General features: G+C 34.8%; 2 protein-coding genes across 2 annotated transcripts; one reads left to right on the top strand and one right to left on the bottom strand.

Annotated features, from left to right (window-relative positions):
- Positions 1 to 1,358: 1,358 nt before the first annotated feature.
- Positions 1,359 to 7,432, bottom strand: LOC145602078 (uncharacterized). Its single transcript, XM_081658215.1, has 3 exons — positions 5,048 to 7,432; positions 3,751 to 3,984; positions 1,359 to 2,059 (listed from the first exon to the last, which is right to left on the bottom strand). Exon 1 carries the CDS (start codon positions 7,193 to 7,195, stop codon positions 5,468 to 5,470), a length of 1,728 nt encoding a protein of 575 aa, XP_081514341.1. The 5' UTR covers positions 7,196 to 7,432; the 3' UTR covers positions 1,359 to 2,059; positions 3,751 to 3,984; positions 5,048 to 5,467.
- Positions 7,433 to 10,291: 2,859 nt separating this feature from the next.
- LOC145601340 (shikimate kinase, chloroplastic-like) lies at positions 10,292 to 14,453 on the top strand. Its single transcript, XM_081657339.1, has 11 exons — positions 10,292 to 10,439; positions 10,662 to 10,923; positions 11,569 to 11,627; positions 11,788 to 11,842; positions 11,923 to 11,995; positions 12,280 to 12,367; positions 13,097 to 13,179; positions 13,279 to 13,408; positions 13,496 to 13,574; positions 13,779 to 13,843; positions 14,014 to 14,453. Exons 2-11 carry the CDS (start codon positions 10,707 to 10,709, stop codon positions 14,047 to 14,049), a joined length of 885 nt encoding a protein of 294 aa, XP_081513465.1. The 5' UTR covers positions 10,292 to 10,439; positions 10,662 to 10,706; the 3' UTR covers positions 14,050 to 14,453.
- Positions 14,454 to 15,995: the final 1,542 nt, after the last annotated feature.

The raw sequence follows: 15,995 nt of genomic DNA, 5'->3' as shown, positions 1-15,995 counted from the left end.
GCATCCGGGTGCACCATGCGCATGGTGCACCCGGAAAGAACATGGGGAAAAAAAAGAACATACTAGCGTTGGAAAAAGAACATGCTAGTGTTTGAAAAAGAACATGCATACTAGTGCTTGAAAAAAAACATCTTGTGTTTGGCAAAAGAACATGTTTGTGTTTGACAAACATATATATGTTTGATAATATGTTTTTCAATAATACAAAATATGTTCTTTTTGGTTCGTATGTTCTTTGAATTTGGCTTGTATTTTATTTTATTTTATTATTTTTTTTTTTTTTTTTTTTGAAAAATGACTCGTATGCTCTTTAAGGTAATGAATACTTTAACGTATGTTCTTTAACTTATGTTCTTTAACACATGTTCTTTAACTTATGTTCTTTTATGTTATTTTAAATTTTGAAATTTGAAATTTAATTTTAAATTGAAATCTTGAATTATTTTTAGTTGAAAATAATTTAGAGTGAGAAAAATAAAATTAGTATGGAAAGTTAAATTTTTGGAGAGAGAAAAAACTATTTTTGGGAAACTGAAATCTTTGGTTACGTTAATGTGTTATTTTTCATGAAATTTAATAAAGTTTTTATCATGTTCTTTGTTTAATGCCTTTATGTTCTTTAGTAATGCATGTTCTTTGTTAAAAACAAACATGTTCTTTTTCAAGAAACTAAATGTTCTTTTTCATGTACCTAATGTTCTTTCCGCCTTTTTTTTTAACCGGGTGCACCATGTGCATGATACACCCGGGTGCACCAACCATAAATTAGACACCTCTAAGTAGATTTTTTTTTTCCCTCCAAAAAAGGCATTTTAGGTAGGACAGGGTTGGTTAGGGCCGGGCTGATAACTCCATTTATAAAAGATCAAAATGGGGATTGCTTTGTTATAAGACTTACAACTTCTCCGACTCAATTCAAGCATGACTCACTTGAGCTGTTGAGCACAAAGCACACTAACACGATACATGTCCAACTCTACATAAGAGTGTTCAAAACTACCCTTTCCGACTACAAAATAGACAAAATTGAGTACCAAATTATTTTATTTTATATTTCAATTTTGAATTGCAATCAACGTTTTTGTTGGGCTGTTGGAAATACATGCTTGGGGTGATGATTATTTACCCTAATATCAAGAGTACATGGTGAGTCATTTATGACATGGATACATGATGACTTTAATAAACCTCAAGTTATAAGTTGAAGTTTTCAGTAAGTGTCCACACACGCTATAAGGCTTTTCAGCTTGTGAAAAGCCTGATAGTCCTAGATCATGTATGCTTATGTTATCTGCTGCTACACTTCGAATCAAAGCCATCAAAGCACGTCTTTCACCCTGGAAACAATGCTGATAAGTTATCAAAATGGACAGCATAACAGGCAGTCAGGCAACATAGTAGTGCTGAAGAGAGTCTACAACCTTTATACCAGTACAAAAGGAACAAAAATAATTGCTCCATCTTGATTAGATAGCTCAAAATTTTCCCTTCTATACAACCTCATTGGCAATGGCAACAAATTATACTTCTCACTGCAAAGGGCGATCACAGCAAACATGAATCAAGAATGCGAACAATACGCCACATGAGAAGTGCTTCCTGTGTACCCCCAATCCCAAAAAATAAAAAATCAAAAAAAAAAAAAAAAAAAAAAAAAAAAAAAAAAAAAAAAATCCCTAAAAAAAAAAAGAATATAAGATCTTTTTCCAGTAAATGTTGAAATTTCTGCTATTTAGTGGAAGTTAGCCCGCCTCTTTTGTTGCAAGCATGCAACTTCATTAGAAATGCTGGCAAAGAGCAGCAAATATGCTCTACCAACTGAAGGGGCTGTATCTGTATGTGCTTCTCATATTGTCAAAAACAAACACTTCTAGGAAAGGGCAAATTCCACTTCTTGCTTTGAAGTGAACTCTGAGGATTAGGGATTAGGAAGCATCTGGATAATAAGAAGATTTAGGTTACAGGGTCTGAATACATCAGAATTGTAGCACTTGGATTTCGTCTCCAGGGCTTACGCTCTTACACAGCAGTTGAATTAGCCGAGGAAGATCTTTGTCGGCTGCAATCAATGTAAATAAATGATTGATAAAGCAATAGATGTAAAAGTCGATTTGTAAAAACCAAATAAAGCACCAAGAACATGAACAGTGTTATAAGCATCAAAACATATGGTCTGCGGTCTGGAAACCATGGTTTCCAGTTTAATACTGGCAAAATTCAAACATAAATTTGGGTTTATCTGCGATGGATACCACAGTTTCCCCACTCTATCACACAAAAATTTATAATGTAAGAACTCCTGATAAATCTTGTACCAGATCCGATCTTATTAATGATGACAAAATAGCTGATCTACATGCAGCATTAGCAATTGATAATTAGATATAGACTTAATTATTAACATAATCCAATTGAATATAAGATTTCCCAGGTGGTGCAACATCTCATTCAAGCAATGTGAACACATCATAAAAAGCAAGAGCCAGATATACTTTGATCAAATACATGCATAACATGACTGCATGAGACTTCTGAATCCCCATATACTGAGGAAGAATCCAATAAACTAATACAAATCAAGTGACATAATAGTTTCCAACTTGCCAATACAAAACACATGAAGTAACATGTTTATGTTGTAAAACTGCAATTCCCTCATTCATCGGGTACAGTCAAATGACAACTGGTCACTGACCATAAGGACCGTGCTTTTGTAGTCTGTACCAACTAGTTCTCAAAAAAAATGTTTCACAAAAAAGGATTAGATTTAGGCACACCATTAATCCCCACGGCCCAAACCCACTATTTGTACATTGCCTTCATTAAGGCCCCGTTTGGTTTGATGTAAAAGGTTTTCATGGAAAATGATTTTTCCAATTTTTTTTTCCCATTATCCTTTATTTGGTTTGTTAAGGGGTGGAAAACAAATTTTCCAAGGGTAGAAAATTTCATCCTTAATGATGGAAAACATTTTTCCTTCACAAAACAAGGGAAGCTGCATATTCCTCTCTCCTCCTTACCTCCTTTTTCACTTCCCTCTCAGTCGTCCTTACATTTACACTCCTTTTTTTTATTTTTCTTGAACTTTATTTGTATGCAACCAAACAAAATAAAACTAATTTGCAATTGTGCTTTTCTTTGAAATTATATTTTCCATAAAGACTAATTTTCCATTAAAAATGTTTTACATAAAACCAAACAGGGCCTAATTATTGGAGGCCAACTACGGTTTCACGGGTATATACCAAACAAAAATAACATTAGCCTTGACATTAGAAGTACAGTTAAACTACAATGTGTCACGTAAACAAAAATGAAACATATCAAACACCAAAGAAGCACCAAATTGGGAAACATCATTGTCAAATAGATGCATACATAATGAATTAATGACTGGCTTTTTTGCTGCAAAATGTGAATCGTTACAATCAATGTTAATGCCTAAGTATTTTCTTTTTTATTGCTCCAAGTTGCAAATTCAAGGGCCACAAGCTTGTAGTGTTTTACAGTTATTGATTAAGGCCATTAAGCATCCAACCATATGAATGCCATTTTCATGCTTAGTTTTTTTTACCGATGGAGCTGTCCTCTTAACATAAAACAACTAGATAAAGCAATTAGGCAGCCTTTTGTAACATAAAAGTAGATAAACGAAACATTAATGCCAAAAAGTATGATCTAGCAAGTCTTAACGGCTGGGAGAGCTGCATGTTAAAACAACTTGATAAAGACATTTGAGCAAAATCTTACAGTTGGAGAGTGGTTTTGATTGAATTGGTGCTGTTCTTCATCATTTACTTTGTTAGTAGCAGGAGCGGTTAGATAGATGAAATCTTCTTTATTACCCAGACTAGCCCTTGAAGGATCTCTTTTATTTTGATTCCTCATTTCTCTGGTTTTTGAGGGATCAAGAGAGTAATCTGGCAATAGTCCCTTCTGGTCCCAGTCTCCGAATTGTGGCACAGATAATCATGGTGCATTTCTCTGATCAAGAAAATAATTTCCGGTGTCAAATTTGCAACACTAGACTATAATCATCTTCCAATGAACAATTAAATTTAACGGAATTTTAACAGTGATGAACTCTATGTTTTTAAATCCTCAATAAACCTTAAAAGCATAAAAAAGAAGATCAGCAAATTAGCCAACACATCCCAACAGTCCACAAACATCAGTGCTCCATATAAATAAATACAAAGGAAGGGAGAAGAAACAAGACTCACAAGTAAGCACAGTACAAAATTTAATGATAAAATGGGACAAAAACCTTGGAAAGGTGCAATAATAACATATCCCTATGATACACTAATATTTAACTTTGTTTCATAGTATCAAAGCAAATTTCAATGTTTCATAGTTCATTAACATTTTACTTGTTGCAATAAACTCAGGAGTGACAAATGGCATACAATGACCTCGTTACGTAAATGGCTTTTGCCTATTAGCTTTTTCATGTGGTTAAACAACCAGCAGTTATTATAGATTTCAGTGAGTTGCAAGCTCAATAAATATGGAAATATAGAGAGAGAATAACTTTTTGTAGTGGCTTTTGGCATTCTAGTTTTTAACCAAAAAGTTAGTCATTTTGTTTAGTACTCCATAACCCCTAACAGCTAACTTTACTATATATTTATATGAACAGCCAACACTACAACTAACTCGAGAAACCAATTCAATATAGATAGCCAATACAAATAGCTAAAATAGCCAACAATTAATAGCCAAACACAGCTACAATTATTATTAAAGTGGGAGCGGTTGAAGTAACAGATTCTCAATAGCCGAAAGAAAACATAACAAGACTCTTCAAAACCATACCATATCCCCATGTAGGCCATGATACATCTTAAAGCTGCCACCTTAACCTCCTGATTAAACAAACCATTTTTCCCAGCTAATACAAGAAACAATATTCTATTAAAGCGATAAGATTGAGAAACAACATAAACTTGCATAATCTTTGAACCAGTTAAGCTATAAACTATTCAGACACACTAGATGATACAAATACAGCTTTTGATACAGAAAAGAGTATCGTGATACTGACCTTTGTTTTGAGTTTCTTTTACGCATGGGATGCTACAATATAAAAGGGGACAGTTGATTTCACTGCTTCATATATTCAAGGCATGTTCTCGCTGCTTCAGATTGACACACATACGAACCTCATCTTTAAGACCGCAGGAAACAAGTTAAGTCAGGAGACAAGCTAAAAAAACCTTGTCAAAATTTCTCATCAGAAACTAAGTGAAAGGCCTGAAGCAGCTAATCATCCATTAGATGTAATTGATGTCCAAGCAAACATCTGATAGGCACTCATCAAAGGGCCAACTATTTATTTGCAAGGACTTCAAACGTTATAGCCTAAACAGCACATAACTGACTGTTTGGGCTTGTGCAGTATACAGAATATTGACGATATGCATCCAACTGCTATGAATTGACGCACTCAGATGCCTCATTCTAGTTAAGCAGCCACCTGAATATCCATATTTGTACTGGCTGGCAACTTTCTTTTGGAAGGTGATAAACTCACTTCAACCTTCCCTAATGCCATTTGTTTTTTAATCTGTGAGGCTTCATCTGGCATTCCAGCTTTGACCAAGCACGACAGCAAAGATTTTACAGTAATGTCATCAGGGGTACACTTAACTGATAGCATCCTATTAAAAATCTTAATAGCTTCCAGCAATCTCCCCTTCATACAGTGGCCAATGATAAGAATGGTAAATGTATACTTATCATGCTTGCACCTTCTCTCCTCCATCTCAGATACAACTTGATTTGCCTCATCAACCTTCCCTGCTTTGCAGAGTCCATCAATGACTGGATTGTACATAAAGGGTTGAGGAATAATATCATTTCTGAACTTCAATTGCCTCAAAAGATTACAAGCTTCTTTCACTCTATTTTCCTTGCATAAAGCTATAATAAGAATAGAAAACGTATATTTATTTGGGAACAGCTTCCTATCAACCATTTCTTGCCAAAGCTTCGAGGCCACATCCACTTGCCCTATCCGACAATAACCATCAATGCGAGAAGTGAAGGTAACAACATCCGGGAGACAACCAAGAAAAAGCATTTTCTCATACATAGCTGACACAGAGGCCATGTTGCCAACCTTCCCAAAGCCATCAATAAGAATATTAAAAGTAACAAGAGTAGGTCTAATTCCAGTACTCGTCATCTCTTGGAAAAGAAAAGATGCCTCATCCATCATATTCAACTTACAATAACCCGATATGATGGATGTATAAGTTACAACATCAGGAGATATACCATCTCTAGAGCTAACTTCCAAAAGTAATTCTCGCGCTTTATCCACCTTGTTAACCCTACACAACCCGTCTATCATAGTGTTATAGGTAATAATATCTGGAGATAACTCAAATTTAACCACCTCCTCGAAAAATTTAAAAGCTTTATCAACTTGCCCCGCCTTGCACAGGCCTCTAATCATTATATTAAAGCTGCAAACATCTAAGCACGCTTTCGATATCATCTGCTCACTAAAGAAACTAACAGCCTCGTCTACTCTATTTTGTTTAACCAGGCCATTCAAAAACTTATTACACACAAAAGGATCCCCATCTTTCTCTCCACAATTCACTTGAGCAAGCAATTTCCGGGCAATGTCAAATCTTCCTGAATCCGAAAACAGCCCCACCAAAAAACCCAAAAACGACGAATTCAACGAATGCCCATCAACCATCATCCAATCAAGAACCAAATTAGCAGAATCATAAAGACCCATTTGACAAAGTGACCTCAAAATGTAATTATAAGTCCCAAAAGTATGAACCAAATTCAAATTCACTCTACTAAATTCAAAAAATCTCAATGCCAATTCGGTATTCCTACTATCATTATAATCATCCAATCTTCTGACAACTTCAAAAGCAATCAATGGGGTTACACCCTTAACAAGATAATCCGAATGCAAATCCAAACAATGCGATTGAAAACAAAAAAGGGTACAGATCACTTTAACAAACCAACGTTCAGAAGGGTATTGAATTACCTCGCGAGAAATAGTACGAGATCCTGCAACAACAGAAGAAGATAAAGAGTGAAAATGGGGAAGAAAGAAGGCAAGCTTCGAGGCTCGAACCCTATGATGAGAGAGAAACGGAAATTTGTACCCAAATATCATGGGATTTGGGTTATCGTTGATAAATTTGTACTCAAGCATCAAAAGCTTAATAGTTTGTGAATGAGCTCAACAATGGAGTTTAATTTGAGGGTTTTTGATGGGTTTTTCCATCGATTTTTGGGGAATCTAAAGATGGGTATTTTGAGATGATTGCGATTTGTATTGGGACATTGGAGGAGGTTGAAGGGGCCGGAGATGGCGGTGACTCCGGCGGCGATGGGAGGAGAGAGAAAGAGAGAGAGTCGTAGAGTGTGTTGGTTGAAGTTTGGAAGGGAAGAAGTGAGGTAAACGAAAAAGGTGAAAGTTTGTATTTGGGTTTGAATGAGTTTGGGTAGGTTTCTTAACCCAAACATGCTAATGGGCTTAGATTGGAGAATTGTGTGAGGCTTGGATTTTGGCTCCTCAATTAGTATTATGTGCACCATGGTGCACCTAGAAATAGGTGCACCACTACTATACTTTTGAACATTTAGTAAAAAAAAAATTAAACATTTTACAAAAAAATGAACATTTAGTAAAAAGATTATGAACACGTCACAAAAATTGAACATAAACATGCAATTTTTATGTTCATATTTTATCAAGAAATGTTCATTTTGTATACATTAAATGTTCAGTTTATATTACAAAACTATTGAATTATTACGAGTTAGTTCAAAATTTGTCTGACTCGTAGTAATTTAAAATTTGCGATTGTTCAGATTTTTTTACTAAATGTTCAAAAAAAATTATTGTTCATATTTTTTTACTAAAAGTTCAAAATTATAAGCGTGGTGCATTGCGATTGTTCATATTTTTTTTACTAAATGTTCAAAATTGTGATGTTCAGATTTTTTAACTAAATGTTCAAAATTCTTGATTGTTCAAATTTCTTTTACTAAATGTTCAAAAGTATAGGCATGATGCATTGTAATTGTTCATATTTTTAAACTAAATGTTCAAAATTTGCGATGTTCAGATGTTTTTATTACATGTTCAAAATTTGCAATTGTTCAGATTTTTTTACTGATTGTTCAAAAATATAGGCGTGGTGCACCTAGAAATAGGTGCACCATGGTGCATCTTAAAATTTGCCTTGGCTCCTAGTTACTTCGATACTATTCCTCTATCTCGTAAGCGCGTATTCTGTATGGCTAGCCACACCATGTCCGGCTGACACACACCAAAACACTTATTGAGTAATCTTTAACTAATCGAGTAACCCTTGACCAACCGAATGATCCCCTCAAATAAGCCCTGAATAAGTAACCCCTGTCGCTTATGAAACTTTGTGATCTCGTATTGTCAAAATATTCTAACACTTGGTATTGTATAGAGTTTTGCGAAATAAGTTGTGAATGGATTATTAGTTGTTTAAATGGAAAATTAAATCGGATGGGAGTTGGCTAGATGTTTGTATAGTTGTGTTAATGGAAGGGTCGGTGTAAAACGAGATTATAGGTCTAGAAGAAAGTTAAGATAAAACTATTTTGAAACAAGCGGAGATGAAAAGTGTTCAAACTAGTATGAGATTGAGGGGGAATTGCATAATTTTAACTGGTATAAATTACAAAATTTAGTCAAAGTGTAGTTTGTAAACAGTGCAAAAGTCAATGTGTGTCGACTAAGGGCCTGTTCTCATTGACTGAACTCAACTGAACTGAACTGAATATTTTATACGAGATGGAAATTAGGAGCTGAACTGAACTGAACTCAGCTGAATTGAACTAAACTGAACTGAATTTCAACGTAAGAGAACAGGCCCTAAAAATACGAAGGAAGTAATCAAATTGAGTGATTGGCTTATTGGTTTAGCTTATTTTAGTATTGATATTATGAATGGTCTTTATTACCTCATTTTGACTTGTGATTTGACATTCTCTTACTAGACTGTGATGCCCAAAGACACAAAATTACCCCTTTATTCATTCATATTACAATAAAAATAGATCTAAACTAATCAAATAAAAAAAATTCAAACTATGTCGAACGATATTTATGACGGAGTAAAAATAAAGATACATTCAAACCATTTTTTTAAAAAAAAAAACTCAATTTAGAACTTAGAAATTCCACATCAAAATACCTTTAAGAGATGTTTAGTTAGGGTTTTAAGAAATGAAAAAATAATCAATTACCTTGAATCTCTCTTTTTTTTTTTAGACAGAGGTGAAAAGAGTTACATGAAACTCAGATACCCACTACATTTGGTATATTTTCCAGTTCATGGGTATGGATACGGCACTATTAGACTTACAATACTGAAACGCAAGTTCATGACACTGACTCAAAGACTTTAATAATATTTGTTAGACAAATTCAATCATTCCTTTTACCTTACCGACGGCCAAATTCACTCTAACTCCACCAAAAAAAAAAAACCCCACCTACCTACACCCAAAACCACCCTCTCCCACTAAAACCACCAACTCCACTAGGAAATAGCCCCACATCCACCACATTTATCACCCATTACTCTAAAAAACCAACACAATTGCCACGAAAACCACCCATTGACACCGTTAACCTCCCCATAAACAACCCCCAAACACCCCAATAAAAAAACCTCAACATCCAAATCCATGAAAAATTTAGTCCAAAAAAAAAAAAAGAAAAGAAAAAGAGAGAGAGAGAGAGGTGGTGGTAGGGTGAAGGGTACATTGAAGTGGTGGACTGGTGGTGGTGGTTGTAGAAGCCCTAAAAGGTGAATTCATTTTTCCTTGTTTTCCTTTGTTAAACTCTTTCCCTTTCACCTTCACCAACCAAACATCCCCTAGATGTTCTTTGCTTAGGATCAAGTTTCAAGTCTGTCCTTTGGTCTCATGTTAAACGTGATGACAATTGTGTGGCTCACTCTTTAACTAAGCTTATTTTATATAGTTTTGAGCAAATATGGAAAACCACTGTTCCTATAAAGTTGCTCCATATGTATATATGGATTGTTTATCTTCAAATTAATATATGCTTAGCTTGCGTACTTTAAGAAAAAAAAAAAACCAAACATCCCCTAAATATGCTGAAGAGATTAGACTATTTTGTTGTGTCAACAAAAAGAATAGACTATTTTGTAGGTCCATTATTGGATGTTAAGAATACTTTGAACTTTTTTTTTTTTTTTTTTGTTTTAAAAGACCAACAACATAGTCCATGTAGTTTTCCACCAAACATGAATAAATGATGGGTCAATGGAACTAACTCCATCTCTACCAAATTACATTCATACCAATCTTCTTTGCTCCTTCCGCAACACACCAACTCTCTCTTTCACCAACCTTCATACTCCATTTTTCAATCCTCATCTCTGGTAAACTCTCTTTTCTATGCATTTTTTTAGCATTTAAATATATAATTCATTGGATATGAATTTAAATTACTTCAATTTAATCGCTATGATTGCAAAAAAAATTGTTGGGTATAGCTTAATTTGCTTCAATTGTTTTAATTTGATGCTAGATTAGCTGTTATTAAGTTGGGTATTTGTTAAATTTTATATTGAAATTCTTCTTGTCATTGTGTTTGTTTGAAGGTGATCAATTTGCAACTGGGTGTTTTGAATTAAGATACTAGTGTTATGGAGGCTAAATTTCTGCAATGTATTCAACCTTGTAAATGGGTGGATACCGAAAAATTGATGGGAAAACCCGGTGGGTTTATCCGGGTTTCTCAGAAAACTAGGGATGATTCTGGGGTCAGGATGATGTTCTTGAATGTGCAATCAAATAGGAGAACTTCGGTTTATCATAAACCACTTTGTTGGCAGATTTCGAGTTCTTTGAAGAAACCTCAAGGTGAATTTATAACTTTTTTTATTAAGTGTTTGATGAAATTGTGTGGAAAGTGAAGTTTATTCAGCTTGGATATGATACATTATGGTTGATTTAATTCCTGCATTTTTTGATATTGCAAGATTGAGATTTTATGATTGATGGAATTATATTTATAAATTAGTTCGGATTGCGCCTGAAAGATATATTGTATCTTAATTTAGTAGTAGGACTGAGAATTCAGTGACCCTTCAACCAATGTATAGTCGAATTTGGTTATGATTGTGCCTGAAAAGAGATAATCTTCCCTCCTTATTTGGGAATAATGTCGAAAAATTTGTGACCCTTTACTTTATTATTGAATTAATTTAGGATCGCGCCTGAATAATATATTATTTGCTCTTAATTTTTGAAATAAGGTTGAGAAGTTAGTGACTTTTCACCCTTTAGTCGAATTTTGTAAATCTCAAGGCAAAAACCAAGACTGTGCCTTCATCCTCCTCCTTGTCTATAATTTCAACATTTGATGAGCCAATGATTATAAATTCATTACTCTTTGGAATTCCTTACTCTTTGCCACCATTAGTTGTCTCCCTAATAGTCATCTTATCATGGATTCATGGATGTATCACCTCTTTCTTTCGCTTATGAATTTGGGTTCCTATTCAGGTTCTTCGCTGGAGTCTGGTGGAATTTCTGCTTCGCTTGATGAGTCCTTCGTTTTAAAGGTAGTGTTGCCTTTTTTGTCATTACTAAAATTCATTTCACAGGGTGTTAAGACTTAAGACTTTTTCTTCAGCCTGCTTGTAAATTTTAATAAGTTAGTGAAGATAATTTTTGGTAGATGGGTCTCAATTGATCTAAGTGGAAATTCAATTTTAATTGCAGAAAAAATCAGCAGAGGTAGAACCAATTCTAGATGGACGTTGCATTTACCTTGTTGGTTAGTTCCTAACTTGCACTCCATCTTTGGTTACAGAATTTAAACTTACTCTAGTTTTAATTCACTACAGTTACATGCAGGTATGATGGGCTCTGGAAAAACAACTGTTGGCAGAGTTTTGTCAGAAGCACTTAATTATTCGTTTACTGACAGGTCTGTCATTTGTTAGTTTATACGAAGTATGCGTAATTTAGATGTATTGTAGTTGCAACTTCTGATAGGTCTGCCTATATAATCTGCATCACTTCTATTAGTAGACTGTCTTTGTTACCCTCAAGTACAAGTTAAATGTTTTAAACCCAATTGAGATATGAATTCGTTCAGATTAATTATTTTGCTTGCATAAACCCAATTGAGGTGTGAATTCGTTCAGATTAATTATTTGTTATAATATATGAAGTATAATTTTGTTTGAATTCTGGTTCTGCATGCTTCAGTGACTTATTGCTGGAGGAGAAAGTTGGGGGAATGTCTGTTGCAGAAATCTTCAAGCAACATGGAGAAGGCTTCTTTAGAGACAAAGAGGTGAGTAAAAGCTGGTTTTTCTGCTATGCCTGAATGATATTGTAATACTTCGTAAAAATTAATGTGGATTAGTGGAATGCTTGAAATTAGTTCTTGGGTCAATGTAACCTTACATTCAATGGGATTTGTTGGCCTAATTAATTTAAGGTGCAATGCTGCAAAGTTTACACCGTCACTCTTAAACAACTTTCTGCCTCTGCCTCGATTCTCTCTATAAATTTCAATGTTGTATCTTTGGTTAAATTTGGTTATATTCGATATATTTAGTTTCAAGTAGTGTTCTAAGGAAATAATAAGCCATTTAAATAAGAGTTGAAGACACTGAATTTGAAGATTCAATATATTAATAATCTATGGGTAGTTGGATTTAGAATGATGGAAGTCACAAAATAAAGAATCATAACATTTGAAACAGTCCTCTCCTAAGTATTTAGGAATTAAAAGAAAAAAATAAAGTAATTTCAGGCATTCTTATTAATTGCAAGAAGTACTACACATAAGATATTAGCAGGCTTTCAACTGTCCTGTAGATTGATGTCCTATTACATATGGATATCGTGATGAGTTGATCATTTAGTATCAATTACTCATAATAGGGATGATCACAGTACATCAGTATTAGGTGAATATGTATCCTAGCACAGTAGCTCTGCTCATGTAACTTTGTTGTTCTTCTGTCTTGGGGTGCTGGGAACAACCGAACAATGCTGATTCCACTTTTTAATGCAGACTGAGGTTTTAAAGGAACTATCCATGATGCATCGGCGTGTTATTTCCACTGGTGGAGGGGCTGTTATAAGGCCCATCAATTGGTATGTGTTTTGCATATTTCATTACTGTCATTGAGGATTATCTTTTTGATTTTTACAAGGCTGTTGTATGTTAAATTTATTGTATGATTTATCTTCCAGGAAACATATGCGAAGCGGTGTCAGTGTCTGGTTAGATGTACCAGTGGATTGCTTAGCTCGGAGAATTTCAGCTGTTGGGACCAGCTCTCGTCCTCTATTGCATGGTGAATCAGGGGATGCTTACTCTAAGGTTTGTTGCTTGCCTGCCTTAGTTAATGGAAAATCTAACACATACTTTTAAGAAAGCCTGTTAAAATTATTGTTTACCTCCCTGCAGGCTTTGACACGTTTGTCCACCCTATTAGAAGAGAGAGGTGAAGCATATGCTAATGCTAATGCCCGGGTTTCTTTGGAATGTATGGCCTCATTAATGCTTTTATCTCTTCTTTTTACATTTTCTCCCTTCCTTAATATGGGGTGGTCTAGATATTGTTGTCGATGGAACTTAGATTGAACTTGTATTAATCTGAGCATCAATATGCTCCTTTTTTCTATATGACAACCTATTTCTGCTGTGGTATTATATCCTTGTTTTAACATCCATACTAATTTGTTTGCAGCTATCGCATCGAAGCTAGGGAATGTAAAGGTAGATAACCTTAGTCCAGTTGCTATTGCAATTGAGGTAGGTTCTCTGTTCTCTACTATGACAGGAAAGAAAATAGAAAGTAGTTCTTAAGAAATTCCTCTTACTAGTTTCATGCCTTCCTGTTAATCTGTTTGTTGGTGGTGGTTGAATTCAAAATTACATTCCTTTTTCATTCACCTTTGACCTGACACATCTAATATTTGCAGGTGCTTGAACAAATTGAGAACTTCCTAAAACAATGATGACTTTGCCATATCAAACCAACATACGAGTAGTATGCTTCGGTACGATTGTATATGTCTTTTTCGTGTTGTATCTATCCCGTTCATTGCATAGCCAATATAGCTATGGCATGTTTCAACTGTGGCATTTTTCCGAGTGTAGTACTATTTATTGGTTCCGTGAGATGCACAAACTATTCAAGCATTGTGGATATTTAGTAGAGTAGGCTTACTGTATTATTGTATTGGCAATTTCTGGAGTTGTGAATTGTTGTCTCTTGTGAAAGCAACATTAGTTATGGAATAATGCCATAATTACTAATTAGTGTTGTATTGGTACGAAAATTATGACCTCGTGGCCTCATTGGTCGATGTTATTGTACTACCTTTCTTGCTTTAATGCTATCGTTAGTATTGATCTGGTATGAAAAATTATGACCTTGCGGATAGATGCTACAGGCACTATACACGTTTTCTCCCTTTAATGCTATCTGTTAGTTTGATTTGGCACGACAAGAATATGAACCTTGTGGGTTGATGTTGTTGCTCCTTTCTTCCGTTAATGCTGTCGTTAGTATTGATTTGAAACGTAAAATTACGACCTTGTGGTGTTGTACTCCTGTTCCCCCATTAATGCTACCATTAGTATTGATTTGGTGCGAAGATGTTGGGTAAGTAAGCATCAATGTAAAGTTGTTTGTTTGTGGGTCAAACACTAGTGTAGTGAGGGAAAGACAAGGTGATTCCCAACTCCAAGCACCATTAATTGGCAAGATTCAAACCCTACCAAGTGAGCTAAGATCTGTATGGTAATAGACGTTTATTGTCAAATGTACGTCGTGCAAAGATAACAAGTTTTCAGATAAATATGAATAGATTTTTTGATTAAATGTGCCACTTTCTCTGATTAAATATAAATTTTCTTCATAATTTTTCAGTACAAAAGCCCGTTGAAAGCAATTGTAAATCTTTTTGGCTCTTTTTGCACGATGACATTAATTTTTTTATTTTCTTTTTTCAGAATTGGAAGTATACATTACATCTTTAATAAGCTATGGATTATTCAGGATTAATGGTTTAATCAGGATTACAATTAAATCACAAGAGGAAGATTTAAACCAATAAAAAAAAGGGAAATTTGATTTAAATAATCCAACCTTTGACGTATTTATTTTTAATAATCCAACCTATGGATTATTCTCGAATAATCCAAGATTTAGGGGTCGTTCTTTTTTATCAAGTCAATATGACGGGTTACCTTCTCTTCATCTAATTTTTTTATAGATTTTTTCTTTTTTAATTTACAATTTTTGAACAAAAAATAAATTTTTAAAAAAAAAATAAAAAGTCAAAAAGTAAAAACCTATTAAACCACCAGCCCCCACCCCTTCCCCGGAAAACACCCTACGCCCTCCCTCACTCGCCAGAAAATAACCTCTACCCCTACCTTCCACCGCCGCCGGAAGTCACCGGAAATCCCACCCGCATCAACTACAACTTCAAACAACACACACCAACGCAGCTCCTCTGCTCCACCATCGCCACCCATCTACAGAAATCAGCCACCTTGCCTCTGGTGCATCCCACAACATCACCTCCCACAGCCAGCGCAGAAGCGCAACTCAACCACCAACTCTGTCCAACCATCAATCATCCTCCATTCAATTGATCACTTCCATAATAATTCCGAATATAACCCAAATTTTTCTCTCCCATAATAACCAACCCAGAATTCCAAATCAAGTCCTATAGGATCGATTGAATTTCCAATGAAATCATTGAATTCTTGAGAAAGCACCATTCTTGATCTTGCAAAACCCTAATCAAATTAGGGGTAAATTCTAGAGTTTTGAAGATCGAAGATTTCCTGCAAATTGATGGAAATTGAAACAAAGAGAGAAAGAAGAGGGAGAAAGAGGGAAGAGGGTAGGGATTTTCGATGGTTTTGAGCAAGGTTTTGGGGGAAG

The sequence above is a fragment of the Chenopodium album genome, chromosome 21 (assembly GCF_948465745.1).
Source record: "Chenopodium album chromosome 21, dcCheAlbu1.1, whole genome shotgun sequence".
NCBI classification, from domain to species: Eukaryota; Viridiplantae; Streptophyta; class Magnoliopsida; order Caryophyllales; family Amaranthaceae; genus Chenopodium; species Chenopodium album.
Note: the sequence above shows the minus strand (reverse complement) of the source record. Positions and strands in the feature narration are given on the sequence as shown.